General features: G+C 40.6%; 1 protein-coding gene across 11 annotated transcripts in view; it reads left to right on the top strand.

Moving 5' to 3' along the window:
* The window catches only part of cdk11b (cyclin dependent kinase 11B), a 62,161-nt gene that overhangs the window by 34,127 nt on the left and 7,811 nt on the right, over nt 1-20,223 (top strand). For 7 of the 11 annotated variants that reach the window (XM_060852356.1, XM_060852349.1, XM_060852347.1 and 4 more), the window contains 10 exons: nt 6,969-7,019; nt 7,124-7,257; nt 9,724-9,846; nt 10,487-10,582; nt 12,494-12,586; nt 12,924-12,989; nt 13,083-13,264; nt 15,597-15,687; nt 16,756-16,877; nt 19,132-19,237. In XM_060852356.1, the coding sequence (XP_060708339.1) occupies nt 6,969-7,019; nt 7,124-7,257; nt 9,724-9,846; nt 10,487-10,582; nt 12,494-12,586; nt 12,924-12,989; nt 13,083-13,264; nt 15,597-15,687; nt 16,756-16,877; nt 19,132-19,237 (1,064 nt within the window). The remainder of the gene's footprint in view (nt 1-6,968; nt 7,020-7,123; nt 7,258-9,723; nt 9,847-10,486; nt 10,583-12,493; nt 12,587-12,923; nt 12,990-13,082; nt 13,265-15,596; nt 15,688-16,755; nt 16,878-19,131; nt 19,238-20,223) is intronic. The other 4 variants (XM_060852355.1, XM_060852353.1, XM_060852350.1 and 1 more) reach the window with 3 other exon arrangements.

Genomic DNA, 20,223 nt, shown 5'->3' with positions numbered 1-20,223 from the left:
TGAAGAGTTTCCATCTTTCTGTTAAGTGTTTGGGATCTCTGCAGTTTTCTCTGCTTAATGCTAAACTGTGCACCTTTGCATCCTGTGGAATTGGCAACTTATGCCCATGGTATCAGCTAATGTAACATTAACTTTTTAAATAAAACATTGCTCCTGCAAAAGCTTTCAAATTGATTCTGCTTGAAACATGGGATCTAGGCTATAACTTTTGTGAAGGTTAACCAACATATGATCATTACAGCAAAGTTCCTTGTACATCCTCTGATATACAGTACCCTGGATACTTAAGAAAGACTCAGTGCTCGTAGCATGCAGTTTATATTTGGTTTTAATGTACACATCACTTCTGCATAACATGCAGTGCAGCAGTCTTAGGGAAATTCATGAATTAGAACAATGCTGAAAGTTAGTCTTTCTGCTGGGGCTCAGGTAGGATCAAATAAGATTGTACTTCAGCCATTTCATATTTCCAGCAGTTATTTAATTTGTATTACCTCGAACAATGAATCAAATGGCTTAATGAAATGTGCACTCTCAATCTGAATTATTTACAACCTGTTTTAACCATGGGAGTGCAATAATAAAAATAAAACTTCATTTTCATTGCGCTTAAGAACCATATTGCAGAAGTCAAGTTTACTTAGTTTGGGAGATAAACCTTGAAACAATCAAACGACTACTAACTGAAATATCTGATTTTTGGAATGCAAAGTACGTATTAAATTGAAACTTGAGTTTACTGGTGCAGACATCCAGTATGTTGGTGAGTTAAAATACATATCTTTTGGAAATTATTTTTGAGTTGAAACATTGGGATTGATGTTTCTGCCAATGAGTAGAGCAATGTTGATTTTTTGAAACTTGGATTCATATCACCTGGCTTAAGTTAGGTTTTATTTTTGACCCTCCACACCCTCCCCCCCCCCCCCCCCCCTCCCCCGTCACATAGTTGGAAATTATGTCAGAGTGTGTCTACTCTTGAGTTACATGTTTTATCTAAATCTGCTTAAGCTACTGATGGGGCATTGCCTCCCATTTCTTCCCCTTTCTAGACCAACATCTCTTATATAATTAAATTGCCAATGATTCTGTTCACCATTAGTTTACAATAGATGCTACTGATCCAAGTAACTCTTTCATATTCTGTGCTTACTGCTTATCTGCATCAGTTGTTACTCATTAGAATATCAGTAAATTAGAGAACTGAATCTGTACCCTCCCATTCTGTATTGATTACGCTATGCTCCTTGCGGCCACACAGCAGTGTTTCTATGTTGATCCGCTGTCAAAATTATAGAGCAATGTGAAATGATAGGAATTTGTTTTATTAATTTGAAATATTTGCAAATTGAAAGACAATTTGCAAAATAAATTACTCTTACTGACTACCTTGCTTAATTAATTACCTTGAATTGACTACGACGATGATAGATATATTGGTTGTTACATTTCAGAATTCATAGAGTCACAGAGGTGTACAGCATGGAAACAGACCCTTTGGTCCAACCCGTCCATGCTGACCAGATATCCCAACCCAATCTAGTCCCACCTGTTAGCACCAGGCCCATTTACCTCCAAACCCTTCCTATTCATATACCCATCCAAATGCCTCTTAAATATTGCAATTGTACCAGCCTCCACCACTTTCTCTGACAGCTCATTCCATACACGTACCACCCTCTATGTGAAAAAGTTGCCCTTTAAGTCTCTTTTATATCTTTCCCCTCTCACCCTAAACCTATGCCCTCTAGTTCTGGACTCACCGACTTCAGAGAAAAGACTTTGCCTATTTACCCTATCCATGCCCCTCATAATTTTGTAAACCTCTATAAGGTCACCCCATAGCACCCCAGTTTTTGGAATGGTTCCAGTGGATTTGAAAATCCCAGATATAATTTATCTCTTCTAGAAAGGAAGGAGGTAAAAAAATCAGAAAGATGTAGGCCATTTAACCTGACGTGTCATATAAAAAATGCTAGAATTTATTAATAGCAGGATATATAGAGAATCATAGTGAAGTCTGCGTGGTTTTATGAAAGGGAAATTCTTTGACTAATTTATTAAATTTTAGTGTACTTGGATTTCAAAGCCATTTTGATAGCACAAAGATGACAAGCAAAATAGGAGATCTCGGTCATAGAGTCACAGAGACGTACATCACGGGAACAAACCTTTCTGTCCAACTCATCCGTGCTGACCAAATATCCTAACCTAATCTAGTCCCGTTTGCCAGCAATTGGCCCATATCTCGCTCAACCCTTTCTATTCATATATCCATCCAGATGCCTTTTAAATGTTGCAACTGTACCAGTCTCCAACACTTCTTCTGGCAGCTCATTCCATATGCGCATACAGGATTAGTTAGGTGTTCATTTTTGCATTGGTTAACCATAATTATTGAATAATCTGATCTATGAGTGCTGGGCCTCAACTGTTGGCAATCTATTAATGACTCTGCTGAAGGGAGTGAATAGTAACTAAATCTGTGGATGACACAATGACCATTGTAAGAAAGTAAGTTAAGAGCAAGTTGTGAAGAGTCTACAGTAAGATATAGATAGGTGAAAAGAGTAGGAAAAAAATTGGAGTATGAACTTTACTGTAGGAAAATGACTTTATTGACCTTATTGACTTTAGCAGAAAGAATGGAAAAATTACATTATTTAAATGGGAAGAGATTACAGACCTCTGGACCTGGGATGTGCTGGAACATGATCATACAAATGTGGAATGCAGGTACAGCAAGTGATTAGGAAGACAAATACAATAATGGTGTTTACTGCAGAGAATCAAATATAAAAATAAGGAAGTGTTACTATCAATGTATTAGAGCCTTGAGTGAGACTGCATCTTGAGTAATGTATAGATTTTTTGACACCTTACCTAAGAGAGAATATTGCATCAGAAGCAGTTCAGATAAGTTTCATTCATGTCATTCCTCAGATGAGGGCCTATTTTATGAGGAAAGATTAGACTGAGTTTGTACGTACTGGAGTTTAGAAGAATGAGAATTACTTTTGTGTAAACCTATAAGAACCTGAGGAGACTTGACCGGGTGGATGCTGAAAAGATGTTTCCACCTGTTGGAGAGTTTAGAACTAAGGAATGCAGTTTGAAGATTGAGTTCTCCATTTAAGGTGGAGATAGTTTAAATGCCCACAAAGAAAAATATGATATTCTGTTTACTTGGAGAGCAGTAGAGGCTGGGTCCTTGGATGTAATCAGTTGAGTCGGACAGATATTTGTTTGTCAAGGGAGAGTTATTGGGGAAGGGTTGTTTGTGAAGTTGAGGCCACAATTAAATCAGTCATGATCTTAGTGAATAGTGAAGCAGGCTGAAGGAACCAAATTTGAATCTAGGTCTGTGTGTTCTAATTTGGATGAGGTAATTTTGCTCATCTTTTATAAAGCTTTCCTGTGAGAAATGTTAGGTTTTAGTTGTGTAAGCAGAACAATGGTGTTTAATCAAGCTAAAATTTGTCATGTGGTAAATAAATGTGTACTTGTATCTTAGCAGAGAACATGGCCTTTTTTTGTTACTTTTAAGATATAAAATGTTTTCTTAGTTTCTTGATGAACACTACCCTGTGTCAAATCTTACTTTAAATTTACTAAGTTAAAGTAGTAAGCAAAATAATTTTACTCTCGTTATCCAACCTGGGTGAATAGATAGAGTTAGTGATACTTGTCTTTCCCCTAGAATGAGGGATTTCGAGACCGGGAGCAAAATTTTAAAGTGACAGAAGAATTTTTAAAAAGACATGAGGGACAAATCGTTTACACAGGTGGTGGTTCACATATGGCACAAATTTCCTGAGGTAGTGGGGATGTGGGTACAGTTAAAAGACATTTGGATAAGTACATGAATAGGAAAGATTTGGAGGGATATGGGCCAGGAGCAGGCAGGTGGGACTAGTTAGTTTGGCATTATGTTCTGCACGGACTGGTTGAACTGAAGGGTCTGCATCCATGTGATTCAGTGACTCAATGTGGGCGTTGCTAGCTGGCAGCATTTACTGTCTGTCCCTAGTTCCCTTGAGAAGGTGGTAGTGAGCTGCCTTCTTGAACCACTGTAGTCTATCTGCTGTAGGTTGACCCGCAATGCTCTTAGGGAGGAATTCCAGGATTTTGATCCAGCAATAATAAAGGAACAGCGTTCTATTTCTAAGTCAAGATAGTGAGTGGCTTGGAGTGGATCTTGCAGGGGATGGTGTTCCCATATATCTGCTGCCCTTGCCCTTCCAGGTAGAAGTGCTCGTGGATTTGGAAGGTACAATCTAAGGATCTCTGAATTTCTGCACTGCGTTTTTGAGATAGTTGTAGCAGTGTGTACTGAACATTGGTGTTGAAGGATGTGGATGTGGTGCCAATCAAGCAGGCTACTTTGTCCTGGATGGTGTCAAACTTCTTGTATTGTTGGAGCTGCACCCATCCAGGCGAGTGGGGTCTGTTCCATCACACTCCTGACTTGTGCCTTTGTAAATGATGGACATGCTTTTTTTTATTGGGAAGGGGGGGTGGGGGCGAGGTTGGTTCAGGAGGTGAGTTATTCACTGCAGTATTCGTACTGGCTGATCTGCTGTTGTAAGTCACTGTGTTTGTGGTGAGTGCAATTGAGTTTCTGGTTAATGGTAGCCCCCAGGATGTTGATAGTGGGAGATAATACCACTGAATGTCATGGGCGGTGGTTAGATTATTTCCTATTGGTGATGGTTGAAGCCTGCATTTGTGTGGTGAGAATGTTAATTGCCACTTGTCAGCCCAAGCCTGGATATTGTTCAGATCATGTTGCATTTGAACATAGACTGCTTCAGTATTTGAAGAATCACGAGTAGCACAGAACATTGTGCAATCATTGGTGAACTTCCCCACTTCTAACCTTATGCTGGAGGGAAAGTCATTGATGAAGCAGCTGAAGATGGTTGGACCTAGGACACTACCCTGAGTGACTCCAGCAGAGATGTCCTGGAGCTGAGATGACTGACCTCCAACAACCACAACCATCTTCCTGTGTGCCAAATAGGACTCCATCTTGGAGCGTTTGTATCCCCCCAATCCCCACTGATTCCAGTTTGTATCCCCCCAATCCCCACTGATTCCAGTTTTGCTAAGGCGTCTTGGTGCCACATTCAGTCAAATGCATCTTTTGATGTCAAGGGCTGTAACTCTCATTTCGCCTTTATAATTCAGCTCTTTTGCTCATGATTGAACCAAGTCTATAAGGAGGTCAAGAGCTGAGTGACCCTGGCAAAATCCGAACTAGGTATCACTGAACCTGCATATCTTTGGACAGTGAGAGGAAACCAGACCAACTGGAGGAAGCCCACAGAGACCCTGGAAGAACTTGCAAATTCTACACAAACAGTCACCCGAGGTTGGAATCTAACACAGGTCTGAGGTGCTGTGAGGCTGCAGTGCTAATCACTGTCCTACTGAGTTGCCCATAATCCCCACCCAGAGTATATTTTGCACTTTTGCCGCGCTCCGTGCTTCCTCCAATTGTTGTTCAGCATGGAGGAGTACTCGATCATAAGCCAAAGGGAGGACAAGTACGTATTAATCAGCAGGAGGTTTCTTTGCCCATGTCTAACCTGAAGCCATGAGATTTCATGGGGTCAGAGTTAATGTCGAGGACTCCAAGGACAGCTTGCTCCTAACTCTATTATTGTGCTGACACCTCTGCTGGCTTTATCCTGCCATTGGTACGGGATGTATCCAGGGATGGTGATGCTGGTATTTGGGACATTGTGTGCAAGGTGTGATTCCATGAGTATAAAAAGATCAGGCTTTGCTTGACTAATCTGTGAGACATCCCTCCCCCTGATTTTGGCACTAGCCCCCAGATGTTAGGAAGGAGGACTTTGCAGGGTTGACACGGCTGTTTCTGCCAGTATCTTTTCCGGTGGCTCAGTGCCAGGTGGTCTGTCTAATTTCATTTCTTGTTGGGATTTTGTAGCGTATGATACAATTTGAGTAGCTAACTCGGCCATTTCAGAGGCTAATTGAGAGCCAACCACGTTGCTGTGGGTCTGGAGTACCATGTAGGACAGATCAAGTGAGGAGGGCAGATTTGCTTCCCTGAAAGACAATAATGAGCCAGACGGGATTTTTTGGACAATCAGCAAGTTGTACAGTCTTTGGTAGATTCTTAATTCCAGATTTTTCATTGAATTTAAATTTCCACCATCTGCTCTGGCAGGATTGAACCTGGGTTCCCAGAACATTAGCGACATTCTGGATTAATAGTTTAGTGCTTTACAACTAGGCCATCTTGATAAGAGACTAAGTAAACCGGACACTTTTTTTGCAGTGTCTAAGAAAGCAAGGTGATCCCATTGAGAGAGACAGGATTCTGCGGCTGTTTGGAACAGGATATATGTTGAGAGCTTATCTGTGCTTATCATGCAAGTCCAGTTACAGATATCTTCTCAGGACGAGGGGTTATCATTTAGAACTGAGAGGAGGAGGAATTTTTTTCCTCAGAAGGTTATGAACTTTTAGCATTCTCTATCCTAGAGGGTTATGGTTGCTTCTCATTGTGTACCTTTATGGTCAGAATAGCCTGAGTTTTGGTGCCTCAAAATTGAGGGACATGAGTGGACAGAAAATAGTTAGCTGAATTACTCCTGTGTGATTGCAGAATAGAGCTCAATTGTTGCCAACAAAAACCATCCTGTCATGTGTGAAATAAACCCACAGCGATCTTCTGAAAAATCATGGCAATTTGTTATGTGTAATGCAGACTTACTGCCCAATTAAAAATAGCAAGAAAACAAGCTTTATCTTGTGTTGTGATAGACCTTGGTCTTGAAATGAAGCTTTCTACACCATTAAAAAGTTTGTAAACGTAGTTTCTAGAACAGAGCTTTGATCTTCAGAACTGAAGTGTATCGATCCATACATTGAAATAAAGTTGCCTGGATTCTGCAGTGGGGTTATTTAAGTAGGTTTTGTTTTTGTTTTGATAGGCACATGAAACCTTTTATAGATACAAGCAATGTGGGGCAGGGCAGTCCTTGGTGAGTGACGTGAGCTGTTGTGTGTGTGAAGTGTGAAAACACCACTTGATGTTTTCTGTTTGAATACTTTTTATAAACTTATCACCTTGTGGTGAATCTTCCAGGGACCGTCTTGAGCAACTTGAGCGTCAGAGGGAACGGGAGAGGAGAATGAGGGAGAGAGAACAACAGCAGAAGGAACAGTGGGAGCAACAGAAGGAACGGGAAAGGCTCAAGGGGCGAGATATCAGGAGAGAAGGTGTTTATACTGTTTAAAACTAGGACTGAGAACCTGTCAGTTCTGATATCTAATCTTTGAGATTTTCAAATCCAGGTTTTGTTTTTAATGGTTATATGTCTGTATATAACTGTCTAATCTATCCATATGATGTTGCTTTTTAAAAAATTGGAATAATTATACTGCATGCTGTTAGTATATGAACTTCCATAATCCCCTCCACCACAGAGATACTGCTTGAAACTCCAAAACGTCACCTGCCCCAAACTCAGACCACTGCTACAGAAATCCCTCTCTCTCGCCCACCCCTTCGTTCCCCTCCCATCTTGTCTCACCACCCTTGCCATCCTTCTCCTCGACCCCTCTCTCGCCATCCTCCTCCTCGCCCCCTCTCTCGCCATCCTCCTCCTCGCCCCCTCTCTCGCCATCCTCCTCCTCGCCCCCTCTCTCGCCATCCTCCTCCTCGCCCCCTCTCTCGCCATCCTCCTCCTCGCCCCCTCTCTCGCCATCCTCCTCCTCGCCCCCTCTCTCGCCATCCTCCTCCTCGCCCCCTCTCTCGCCATCCTCCTCCTCGCCCCCTTTCTCGCCATCCTCCTCCTTGCCCCCTCTCTCGCCATCCTCCTCCTCGCCCCCTTTCTCGCCTTCCTCCTACTGAATTACTCCCTTTGTGACCTTTATCTTTGCAATAGGGCATTACAGGAACGTGTTTGAATTAGAATGAGTATATGTTTCCCAAGACAAATTTTGTTTTCTGTCATTGTATGTGGCAAGGTAGCATTTGTTACTTGTTCTTAATTCCATTTCAGAGGGCTGTTAACAGTAGCCGCATTGCTGTAGATGTACAGTTATGTTTGAGATACATTAAAAGGACATGAGTGAACCAGATGGATTTTTGCAAAAATTCATGATAGTTGTCTTGGTCATCATTATCGAGACCAGATTTATGATCCATATTTATTAATTGAATCTAGATTCCAACAGTGTTTGTGTGTTAGCAAGGAATTATCATTATTGTATTTTATGGAAAATAAAGTTGGCAACTCCTTAATGTTGGAAAGGCTTTATGTCAGTCACTAGGCAGTGTTATTAGTCTGTTTGTGGAAATAGACAAAATGAATGGCACATTGTATTTGCTTAGCTCCTTTTACAAAGCAAGTATAGGTGTCAGGTGCACAATAATACTGAAAAGAGGACACTGTTGTTGTCTTATAACTGAAGCCCTATCTATAATGTGGTCTTTAACTAATCTGGTCAGACCTACAAGATGTCATATGAGGTTGAGGACTCGGAGTATGTACTCAATGCAGTTTAGAAACATGAGTAGGGGTGGGTGTCATTGGAACTTAAAGAATACTGAGAGGCCTGAATAGAATGGCCAAGGCGATTATGATTCCAGTAGTCAGAGAGATTAGGAACCAAGGGTGCAGCCTCAAAGTGAAAAGATGACCCTTCAGAACTGAGATGAGGAGGAATTTCTTCAGCTAGAGGGTGGTTAACATGTGAAATGCGTTCTTGCAGAAGGCTGTGGAGGCCAAGTCATTGAGTGTCTTTAAGATAGAGATAGATCCTTAATTGGTCAGGAGATCAAGGATTATTGAGAGATAGGTTTCTCACCCTATCAGCAGTGATTGCATCTGCTCTGCCATTCAATGATCCACATGGCCTAATTCTGCTCCTAGCTGCAAATGTGTTGCTGGTCAAAGCACAGCAGGCCAGGCAGCATCTCAGGAATAGAGAATTCGACGTTTCGAGCATAAGCCCTTCATCAGGATGATGAAGGGCTTATGCTCGAAACGTCGAATTCTCTATTCCTGAGATGCTGCCTGGCCTGCTGTGCTTTGACCAGCAACACATTTGCAGCTGTGATCTCCAGCATCTGCAGACCTCATTTTTTACTCACTAATTCTGCTCCTAGACTTTATGGTCCAATAGTTATATTAGATTTCAGCCTGGTCTGGTTTAGCCGAGGACAAATAATGCAGATGAAAATTTGCCTGAAAAGGGTATAGCAACTAGTTAGGCCTCAATTTCTGTACTGTTGCAGCATGTGTGTGCTGTAGGCTAGATGATCATGGGCCTCTTGGGGTTAAAGTAGCATTGTGAGATGCAAAATGCAGGCAGGAATTAAAAGTGTTGTAGTTCAGTGTAAGACCATCTTGATAATTTAGTAATGATTAATGCATTGTTCAGATGAAGCGATTTTAAAATTTACTATATTTGATCTGTTTTTGCCTTCTATTTTAGCTATTCCAATTATCTTTTTGCAAAGAAAATAGAACCACTAATCCATTTTCCAGATGGCTGTGTCCTGAAATGAGTCCTGAAATGAGTACTCCAGCACAAGATGCAGCCCACTTGAAATTATTTTGCTGGAATGTGTATAATATTTAATGCTGATCTTTTTAAGAATGTAGCTTTCTATCTGTTTTAATTCTTGTCCATTTAGTTTGGTTTGATTTGATTCAACTTTCCTGTTCTCTTTTTCAGTTATGATACAGCAAAGAATAGCAAAGGAGGAGTACACTGCAAAAATGAAGTCTCATCACAGAAGTCATAGCCCAGTGTGGTATCACACGGAGAGGATTGAACTTGGAGGTGGAAGAAAAATTGGTAAAGTTAACAGGATAAATTTTAACTATTGTACATCTTTATAATTTTACACAAATTATGTCTGGCTTCATGCTAGCTGCACTTGAATTGGAATTTGTGAAATACATGTAGCACTACATGAGTGCCCCATAGTCATAAAGAAGTGTAACAATCCAGCACTGAGCTGTAAAATCCCAAAAAGGGTGGAAAAATGAAAGCTTATTAAGTATGTTCTGCCCAATCAACTGTATGCCATATTTTACTCATTCAATGAGAACATCACAAACTCTGAGAAGCAATAAAAGAAATCCTCAGACAAATCAGGAAAGTTCATCAGAGAGATTCTTTTCTGACCGCTTAATTCCAGTCACGCTCCAGACAAATTGCGTATGACTCATCCCAAGCCTTGTACAACGGGAATGCAAACCTGACTCAAGATGTAGAAAGCAATTCCGAGGGTATATTGGGGAGCTGATTAGCAAATAACAATAAGGCGAAGAGTATGAGTATTGAAGAGGAAAAGGATGGTTGCTAAATTGTGAGGCTGGTGAAGCAACCGATAGTGTAAAATGTTTAAGGCAGAACTTTCCAGAGGAGAGTTAATGAATGGCATGTCTAACGTTCCTGTCTGTAAATCTTTGTCCTATTTGTTTCTATGCAGTTAAAGAGGAGAGGCATGAAGAGAAAGATCCACTGTCTGATTTGCAGGATATAAGTGACAGTGAAAGAAAGACAACATCTGGTGAATCCTCCTCAGGTATTGTAGATATCCTGGCCTCCCAAAAGCTAGGGTACAAGTGTTAGGCTGTAAAGACATCAATAAATGGTTTCTACCAGGAATAGTTGGCTCCAGGTCTTGTTGCAGACTTGGTCCAAACTTGGTCAAAAGAGCTGCTTTCTAGATGTGAGGTAAGAGTGATTGCCCTTGACATAAAGCACCATCGGACCTGAATGCCATCAAGGAGACCGAGCAAAACCGAAGCAACTGAGAATCTTGGGAAAACTTTCTACTGGCATAAAATGTGATCATTGTAATTATTGTAGGCCAATTACGTAAGCCTCCGGGATGTTGTTGCAAGCATTTCTTTGGGTAGTGTCCTAGTCCCAGCCATCAAAAGCCTTCCCTCCTTCATGAGGTCAGAAATGGAGCTGTTCTGTGATAGCACAGTGTTCAGTACACAGCACCTTAGATAATGAAACAGTCTCTACCTACATTCATCAAGACCTGGACAACTTCCAGGTTTGGGCTAATTTAGTGGCAGGGAATGTTTGTAGTGCACAATTGGCCAGCAATGATCATCTCTTAACAATAGAGTCTCTGACCACTTCCCCTGAACATTCAGTGGTTGAATTCATCACAGAATCTGTTCACCTGAACGTTCTCAGAGATATCATGGAGCAGAAACTAAACTAGGGACTATAAACACCTCGTAACATGATCAGGTCAGAGACTGGAATTCTTTGAGCGACTTGCCTTCTTACTGTCCAAAGCCTGTTTGCCATCTATGAGGCACAAGATGAGGGTGTGATGGAGTACGCTCTCCCCTGTATGAGTGAATGCAGTTCTCAGAAGCTCCACACCTTTCCAGGACATTATTCACTACCTTAAGCACTTACTACTGCTACAGTGACGGAGAGAATGTGTACGGCCCAGAAGATACACTTCAACTTGCCAGGGCTGTTTTGACAGCATCTTTGAACCCTATAATCTTTTCTGACTGGAAGCGAAAGGGTGAATGAGGGATTCCTACTCTGTAATTTCCATCACACCATCCAGATTTGGGAATAAATTGTACTTCCTTAGTAATGCTCTGTTAAAGTTTTGGAACTCTCAATTTAACAGCAGTGAAGTATATACATGGATTGTAAAGTTTCATAAACATGATTCTCCACCATTATGGGAACAAATAAATGCTGGCAGTACTACATTCCACAAACTAATAAAACAATTGACTCTCAGTGGCATATACAGTAATATATTAATCTGTCATGTTAAGCACCTCGTTCTGCCAACGAAATATGTTGCTTCTATGAACTCATATGGTAGAGCCTGTGGTGATTTCCTGAGCGTGGTACGCAATATGCAGGAAGATTCATATGGATTATTCATCCATGAATTGAGAACACTCACACGAGACATAAACATCTTTTACCTCATTTACTCTCTCTCTCCGACTTGCCCCTCCATCCCAGTTAGCTGCAAAGAATGACAATTCTTACAGCCACTACATCTCGCACAGTTAGACCGACTCAAGGTGAATCCATAGAAAGGTCCTCCCAGCCTGTTTTTGTGTCATGATTTTTTTTGAGTTATGGAGCTTTTCAGTCAAGTAGTAATGCATGATGTGATTAACCGAAGAGGAGGTGCTAAGATAAATTTGAACATTAACAGGGACAATTTTCATCCAAGAAGACTGCTGCAATTGTTTGTTTCATTTAAGTTCCATAAACTGCTGAACTCAGTATATTTTCCAAAGCTGTTTTCCCACAATTATATCAGAATTTAATGCTGGTCTGTTTTAGTCGTCTTAATTCTGTAAGTTTTTCTTTCACAGAGCATGTTTACACAAAATATTGTGGAATTTTAAAAAATTCATTGTGGACACCTCCTTCAACACTTATTTTATGACTCAATGGTCTGCTTTTGTTCCTGAATATCTTTTAATAGGGTCTGCAACTGCCTCCGAGGAAGAAGAGAGCAGCAGCGAGGCATCTGAAGAGTCTCCCAGTCTGTCGGAGGTCGAATCTGAACAATCTCCTGGTGAGGACTAAATTTTCACAAAAGTTCCATACAGAGGCTTAGGCACCTGTAAACTAGCTCACTCTTGCCATTGAGTAATTCTGCATGTTTGGTGTCATGGGTTCTTAAAGGAATTTTAAATAATAAGAGAATTGTAACTGAATACAGTCATCCTCTTGTCACTCTCCCAGTGCTGATGCATATCTACTTCTGAAGCGAACAGCTAATTTCTTCTTGCACTATCTGATCCAAATAGGTTCTGAATAAACATGCTAGAATCTTCGGTGGAGTAAATACCCGAAGAATTTAGAATTGAGGACCTTTCTGATTTTTAAGGGTTTGACTTTCTTTGCATTAGGAGAAATCAGTGAAGAGGAGGAACTCAGTGATGAAGAAAGGCAGAATGGAAATCACATCCAAATCGGTAAATGATGTTGTCTGTTTTCCCTTTCTCAAATCTAATGTGTAAGTTATGCTTTTGTGTGTTATTTATACTTCCTGATACTGAAATTTTTAGTTACAGAGTCAAAATTTGATCACGATTCAGAAGAGAGTGTGGAAGAGGAAGAGGAGGAGATGGAGGAGGAGGAGAGTCTGGTCTCAAATACTCCCACTGAAGGGGACTATGTTCCTGATTCTCCACCTGTTTCACCGGTTGAACTGAAAAAAGAATTGCCACAGTACTTGCCTGCTCTTCAGGTATTGAACCAGGATCTTACAACTTAGAATCTTAAACTTGATCCAAACCACTTAAAATTATTCATAGATTTGCATAATACAGCTACTCTGCTGTTTCTTGTAATGTAAATGATAAAAGCAGGGGCACACAGCAATCTTAATCCAAAAATAATTTTTATTCATTAGTCCGGGTAATACACAAATGTCGTAATTGTTTCACATCCACAAGGGTCTTATAGATTCACTGGAACAAGAGTAATTTAATCTATTGAAAGGAGCCTCACCCAGCAGATGGAAATGTTGAAAGCAGGGAAGGGGGGGCAGAAATAGATTGACCACCAAAAAATTTAATTATAATATTTGCTTGAATAATATATCAAAACAAATGTATTGTGTATTTATATTATTAATCATCTCCAGGTTACTGTGCAGGAGACTTTGAAGAACCTGAGATTCCAGCAATATTTTTAATTCCATTACTAATGCTCATGTAACTCTCCTGCCCCAACCTCTGGATTCTCTATATTCCCCCAAGTGTGAAAGGGAAAAAAAATGATTAAGACTAAACTTGGGCCCTTGAAGACAGAAATGGGTGAATTTATTATGGGGAACAAGGAAATGGCAGAAGAGTTGAATACGTACTTTGGATCTGTCTTCACTGGGGAAGACTCGAGCAATCTTCCAGATGTAATAGTGGCTGAAGGACCCAGGGTAATGGATGAACTGAGGGAATTTACATTAGGCAGGAAATGGTGTTGGATAGACTGTTAGGTCTGAAGGCTGATAAGTCCCTGGGACCTGATGGTCTGTATCCCAGGATACTTAAGGTGGCTGTAGAAATCATGGATGCATTGGTAATCTTTTTCCAATGTTCTATCAATTCAGGATCAGTTCCTGCGGATTGGAGGGTGACTAATGTTGCCGCACTTTTCAAGAAAGGAAGGAGAGAGAAAACGGAATTATAGACCAGTTAGCCTGACGTCAGTGGTGGGAAAGATGCTGGAGTCAATTATAAAAGATGAAATTACGACTCATTTGGATAGCAGTAACAGGATAGGCCAGAGTCAGCATGGAATTACGAAGGGGAAATCGTGCTTTACTAATCTGGAATTTTTTGAAGATGTAACTATGAAGATGGACATGGGAGAGCCAGTGGAGGTAGTGTACCTGGGCTTTCAGAAAGCGTTTGATAAAGTCCCACATAGGAGATTAGTGAGCAAAATTAGAGCACATGGTATTGGGCTTAGATTGAAAATTGGCTGACTGACAGGAGCAAAGAGTAGTGACAAATGGCTCCCTTTCGAAATGACAGGCGGTGATCAGTGGGGTACCACAAGGTGAGGTGCTGGGACTGCAGCTGTTTACAATATACATCATTGACGTAGATGAAGGCATTACAAGTAATATTAGCAAATTTGCTGATGACACAAAGCTGGGTGAAGACAGATTACTATCTAAATGTTGTCAAGTTAGGTAAAGGGTAAGTACAGTGATATCTAGGTGTTCTTGTACATCAGTCAACGAAAGCAAGCATGCAGGTACAGCAGGCGGTGAAGAAATCTAATGGTGGCCTGGCCTTCATAACGAGGAATTGAGTATAGGAGCAAAGAGGTCCTTCTGCAAATGTACAGGGCCCTGGTGAGACCACAACTGGAGTACTGTGTGCAGTTTTGATCTCTAAATTTGAGGAAGGATATTATGGCTATTGGGTGAGTGCAGCGTAGGTTCATGAGGTCAATTCCCGGAATGGTGGGACTACCTTACACTGAAAGATTGGAGCGACTGGTCTTGTATACACTTGAGTTTAGAAGGATGAGAGGGGATCTGATTGAGATGTACAAGATTATTAAAGGATTGGACATTCTGGAGGCAGGAAGCATGTTTCTGCTGTTGGGTGAGTCCCGAACCAGAGGACACAGTTTAAAAATAAGGGGTAGGCCATTTAGAACAGAGATGAGGAGAAACTTCTCCACCCAGAGAGTGGTGGGTGTATGGAATGTTCTGCCCCAGAAGGCGGTGGAGGCCAAGTCTCTGGATACTTTCAAGAAAGAGATGGATAAAGCTCTTAAAGATCGTGGAATCAAGGGTTATGGGGATAAGGCAGGAACGGGATACTGACTGTGGATGATCAGCCGTGATCTTAATGAATGGTGGTGCTGGCTCAAAGGGCTGAATGGCCTACTCCTGCACCTATTGTCTGAGTACTGCTGTCCTGATTGTTTCAGCATTTCTCAGTGATAGCACCCCTTTTATTGATAAAAGAAAAATAAATTGTGTATTGTACAACATTTGTAACATCCCTAAAATGGGCTATAACCACAAATTTAATTTATCTTTGTTTATTTGTTTCAAGGGTTGCCGCAGTGTAGAAGAATTTCAGTGTCTTAATAGAATTGAAGAAGGAACTTATGGTGTGGTTTATAGGGCTAAAGACAAAAAGACAGGTGAGTGGTGGTATACAATACAATGTAATTAGCTATTTGCAAGCAGATACTATGTTCAGTCGGTAATTCAGGCAGTTCGATTTTTAGTTGAGTTTAAGACTTTCACAACTTAAAAAGTGAAAAGGCCAGTAGTGGCAGATCAGAGTACTGGGTTACCTGAAAGGTAGTTTCTTCAAGTTAATGTAAAGGCCATCAGAAGAGGTGGTAACATCATGAAATCTTTTATCTTTCTAATTGGAGTGTGATCATCATCATTTATTTTATATGCCTGATGTTATCCTGGGATGGTGGATGTTTTTTTTTATATATAGCAGTTTGACTTTTCATCACTTCAGAAGACAATTAAGATTGAAGCACATTAGTCCAAGACTAAACAAATCCAGCACCAGTGTTAGTGGGACCACTTAGGAGATTTAATCTGATACTTCTGATCACTGCGTGCCACTTCAGCAATTATCACCAGTGTTGGAGAAGGCCACTCATCAGGTCAGACTACAGACAGGCTAAATGCAGAGGCAGCATTACATATTCCATCACCTACTTACGACTTGTGCAGAGAAACATCACCTACTTTTGAGTCTAGTCATTAGTATACTTTTATAACTACACATTGCTTTTTGTGAGGTTACAGTATATTTTAATGTAACTTGTTCTTTTAGAGATATGGATTTCAGAGCTCCTTCCTTTTCCAAAAAGCTAAGAATATCAAATCTTCATTTCTCTGTAAAGGCAGTATTCAGGGATTCACATAACTATCCTCTGTTGCACTGAATAGTTTTCAAAGTAAATAACATTGCAACATCAAAATGAAGCTCTTGTCTCTTGCAAAGGTAACCACATAGTTCAATAAATGTATGGATCGAACTCTTTTGTTTTTTTATGTTAGGGGTGTAAGAATACAGTCTGCCCGATCTATAGATTTAATCCACCTTTGGCTCCTATATAGAATTATAGCCAGTTTTTATATTTTGTTAGAATTTGTAAATTACATAAATATGTAAATAATAACTTTGAATCAGGAATCCTGAAGATGCCATAGAATGATATGTTGGGATTGATTTGTTTCAGATGAGATAGTGGCTTTGAAACGATTAAAAATGGAAAAGGAGAAGGAAGGGTTTCCAATTACGTCTCTCCGGGAAATCAACACAATTTTGAAAGCACAGCACCCAAACATTGTCACTGTTAGGGTAAGCAAGCAACAATTACTTTTGTGTGGGGCAGAGACATATTGAGAGACTTGAGGTTACCCTGGTATTTACCCAAGCTAGATTAGATCCAGTTTCGACTGGAATATTTAAGCAAGATTTGCAGAAATTCAGTATTTACTGTGGAAAAGGATATGGAAGATATAGACTGTAGGGAAATAGATGGTGACATCTTGCAAAATGTCCAGATTACAGAGGAGGAAGTGCTGGATGTCTTGAAACAGTTAAAGGTGGATAAATCCCCAGGACCTGATCAGGTGTACCCGAGAACTCTGTGGGAAGCTAGAGAAGTGATTGCTGGGCCTCTTGCTGAGAGATTTGTATCATCGATAGTCACAGGTGAGGTGCCGGAAGACTGGGGGTTGGCAAACGTGGTGCCACTGTTTAAGCAGGGCGGTAAGGACAAGCCAGGGAACTATAGACCGGTGAGCCTGACCTCGGTGGTGGGCAAGTTGTTGAAGGGAATCCTAAGGGATAGGTTGTACATGTATTTGGAAAGGCAAGGACTGATTCGGGATAGTCAACATTGCTTTGTGCGTGGGAAATCATGTCTCATAAAATTGATTGAGTTTTTTTGAAGAAGTAACAAAGAAGATTGATGAGGGTAGAGCAGTAGATGTGATCTATTTGGACTTCAGTAAGTTGTTCGACAAGGTTCCCCATGGGAGACTGATTAGCAAGATTAGATCTCATGGAATACAGGGAGAACTAGCCATTTGGATACAGAACTGGCTCAAAAGTAGAAGACAGAGGATGGTGGTGGAGGGATGTTTTTCAGACTGGAGGCCTGTGACCAGTGGAGTGTCACAAGGATTGGTAATTTTTTTTTGTAATTTACATAAATGATTTGGATGCGAGCATAAGAGGTACAGTTAGTAAGTTTGCAGATGACATCAAAATTGGAGGTGTAGTGGACAGCGAAGAGGGTTACCTCCGATTACAACAGTTTCTGGACCACATGGGCCAGTGGGCTGAGAAGTGACAGATGGAGTTTAATTCAGATAAATGCGAGGTGCTGCATTTTGGGAAAGCAAGTCTTGGCAGGACTTGTACACTTAATGGTGAGGTCCTAGGGAGTGTTGCTGAACAAAGAGACCTTGGAGTGCAGGTTCATAGCTCCTTGAAAGTGGAGTCGCAAGTAGATCAGAGAGTGAAGAGAACGTTTGGTATGCTTTCCTTTATTGGTCAGAGTATTGAGTACTTGAGTTGGGAGGTCATGTTGCGGCTGTACAGGACATTGGTTAGGCCACTGTTGGAATATTGTGTGCAATTCTGGTCTCCTTCCTGTCGGACAGATGTTGTGAAACTTGAAAGAGTTCAGAAAAGATTTACAAGGATGTTGCCAGGGTTGGAGGATTTGAGCTACAGGGAGAGGCTGAACAGGCTGGGGCTGTTTTCCCTGGAGCGTTGGAGGCTGAGAGGTGACCTTTATAGAGGTTTACAAAATTGACGGGCATGGATAGGATAAATAGGCAAAGTCTTTTCCCTGGGGTCGGAGAGTCCAGAACTAGAGGGTATAGGTTTAGGGTGAGAGGGCAAAGATATAAAAGAGACCTAAGGGGCAACTTTTTCACGCAGAGGGTGGTACGTGTATGGAATGAGCTGCCAGAGGATGTTGTGGAGGCTGGTACACTGCAACATTTAAGAGGCATTTGGATGGGCATATGAATAGGAAGGGTTTGGAGGGATATGGGCCGGGTGCTGGCAGGTGGGAATAAATTGGGTTGGGATATCTGGTGGGCATGGATGGGTTGGACTGAAGGGTCTGTTTCTGCGCTGTACATCTCTATGACTCTAAATTCTCCAGGTTATGTTGATCATTTTTGAGTGTGATTTTGATGGATTTGTGCCACCTGCTGGAATACAGGTGTGGGAGAGGGAACAGGTGAAGGGAAATTACATTTGAACTTCCTAATCTTTGCAACTACAGTGGAAGCTCTTATAATATTTAGGATGCAGGGGTTCTCATGACTCCCATAAAGGTAAATGTATTCAGATCTTCATTCTGGTTGTTCAAAATTGGAAAGAATAGTGTTTTCTTCTTAATGCAGTCCAGCAAGAAAACAGTTTCACTTTTGGGCCCCATCATCCACATTGTTTGTATTTCCAGCTCTCTCCCAGGGTTATAGATTTAAATGTTATTTTGTACAAACGAGAGAGAAGTGAATTGCATGCTGTCTTAGTGAAAGCTGATAGTGAAAATAAATATTTATTGGATCTCTTGTTATTTCTTCAGGAAATTGTAGTGGGGAGCAACATGGACAAGATATACATAGTTATGAATTATGTTGAACATGACCTCAAGAGCTTAATGGAAACCATGAAGCAACCATTCTTACCAGGTACAGTCTGTGTTGCACATTGTGAACAACGCAAAGTCAGCAATCTGAAATAATTAACGTGCAAATGTTAGTGCGTTTGGAAGCAATGCAAGTGTTTTGCTTCTTATTTCTGCACATAGTTAAATAAATGTATGGAGTGAACTCTTTAGTTTTTTTCTATATGTTAGGGATCTAACAATACAGCCTAACGTTTTAATCTATAGATTCAGAAATTTTCTTTGTAAATTATATATGTTTTGAATTACTTCAATCTTAAATTCTAACTTCTAATGACAAAGATATCCCTTGTCTTCAGTAAAACTTGTTGGTATTTGGGTTAACATTCTCAGATTGAGCGAGTTCTCAGTTTCTCGAACCTCCTGTTTGGTTCTTGTTGTTTAAGGTTATGATTTTTGATGATGGCGTACTAGATTCTGTGTACCACATTTACTTCTGTATAAGGTTAAAAACCTTTGCACCGATTTGGCGTTCAAATTGAGAATGTCAGTAAAAATTGACTTACAGCTGCAAGTCATTTGCTTAGCTCCATGTCAAGTTGCATATGATATTTGATAGCTTACTTAAAATATTGTCACTAAGAGATGAGGGTACCAGCTATGTCAAGAGTCAGGGTACCTCCCAAGTTTCAGCATCGCAAATAACAATATGGAATTTCCACTTTCCAGCTTCACCTTCACTTGCAATAAATCTCTTGACAGGATATCATCCAGTATCAAGGACAATAACTATTCTCAGACATCTTTGCTGATTATTGAGAAGTCAGAATTAAATTATTCTAACTTAGGTTCTTTTGATACTGTGACTTCATAGTGAAGATATAAAAGTTTTATAACATTTCAAAAATACCTGCTATTTTGAGAGAGGAAAGTGATATACGTATAATCTGACCAATTTACATAGATTGTTTTCCCTTTGTTGCCCAGTATCTGTCCTATAAATGAGTTACTTCAATAGTAAGTTTATGAAATGAGCATTCTTCTTAGGAA

This window comes from Hemiscyllium ocellatum, chromosome 37 (genome assembly GCF_020745735.1).
Source record: "Hemiscyllium ocellatum isolate sHemOce1 chromosome 37, sHemOce1.pat.X.cur, whole genome shotgun sequence".
In the NCBI taxonomy this organism is placed as follows: Eukaryota; Metazoa; Chordata; class Chondrichthyes; order Orectolobiformes; family Hemiscylliidae; genus Hemiscyllium; species Hemiscyllium ocellatum.
Note: the sequence above shows the minus strand (reverse complement) of the source record. Positions and strands in the feature narration are given on the sequence as shown.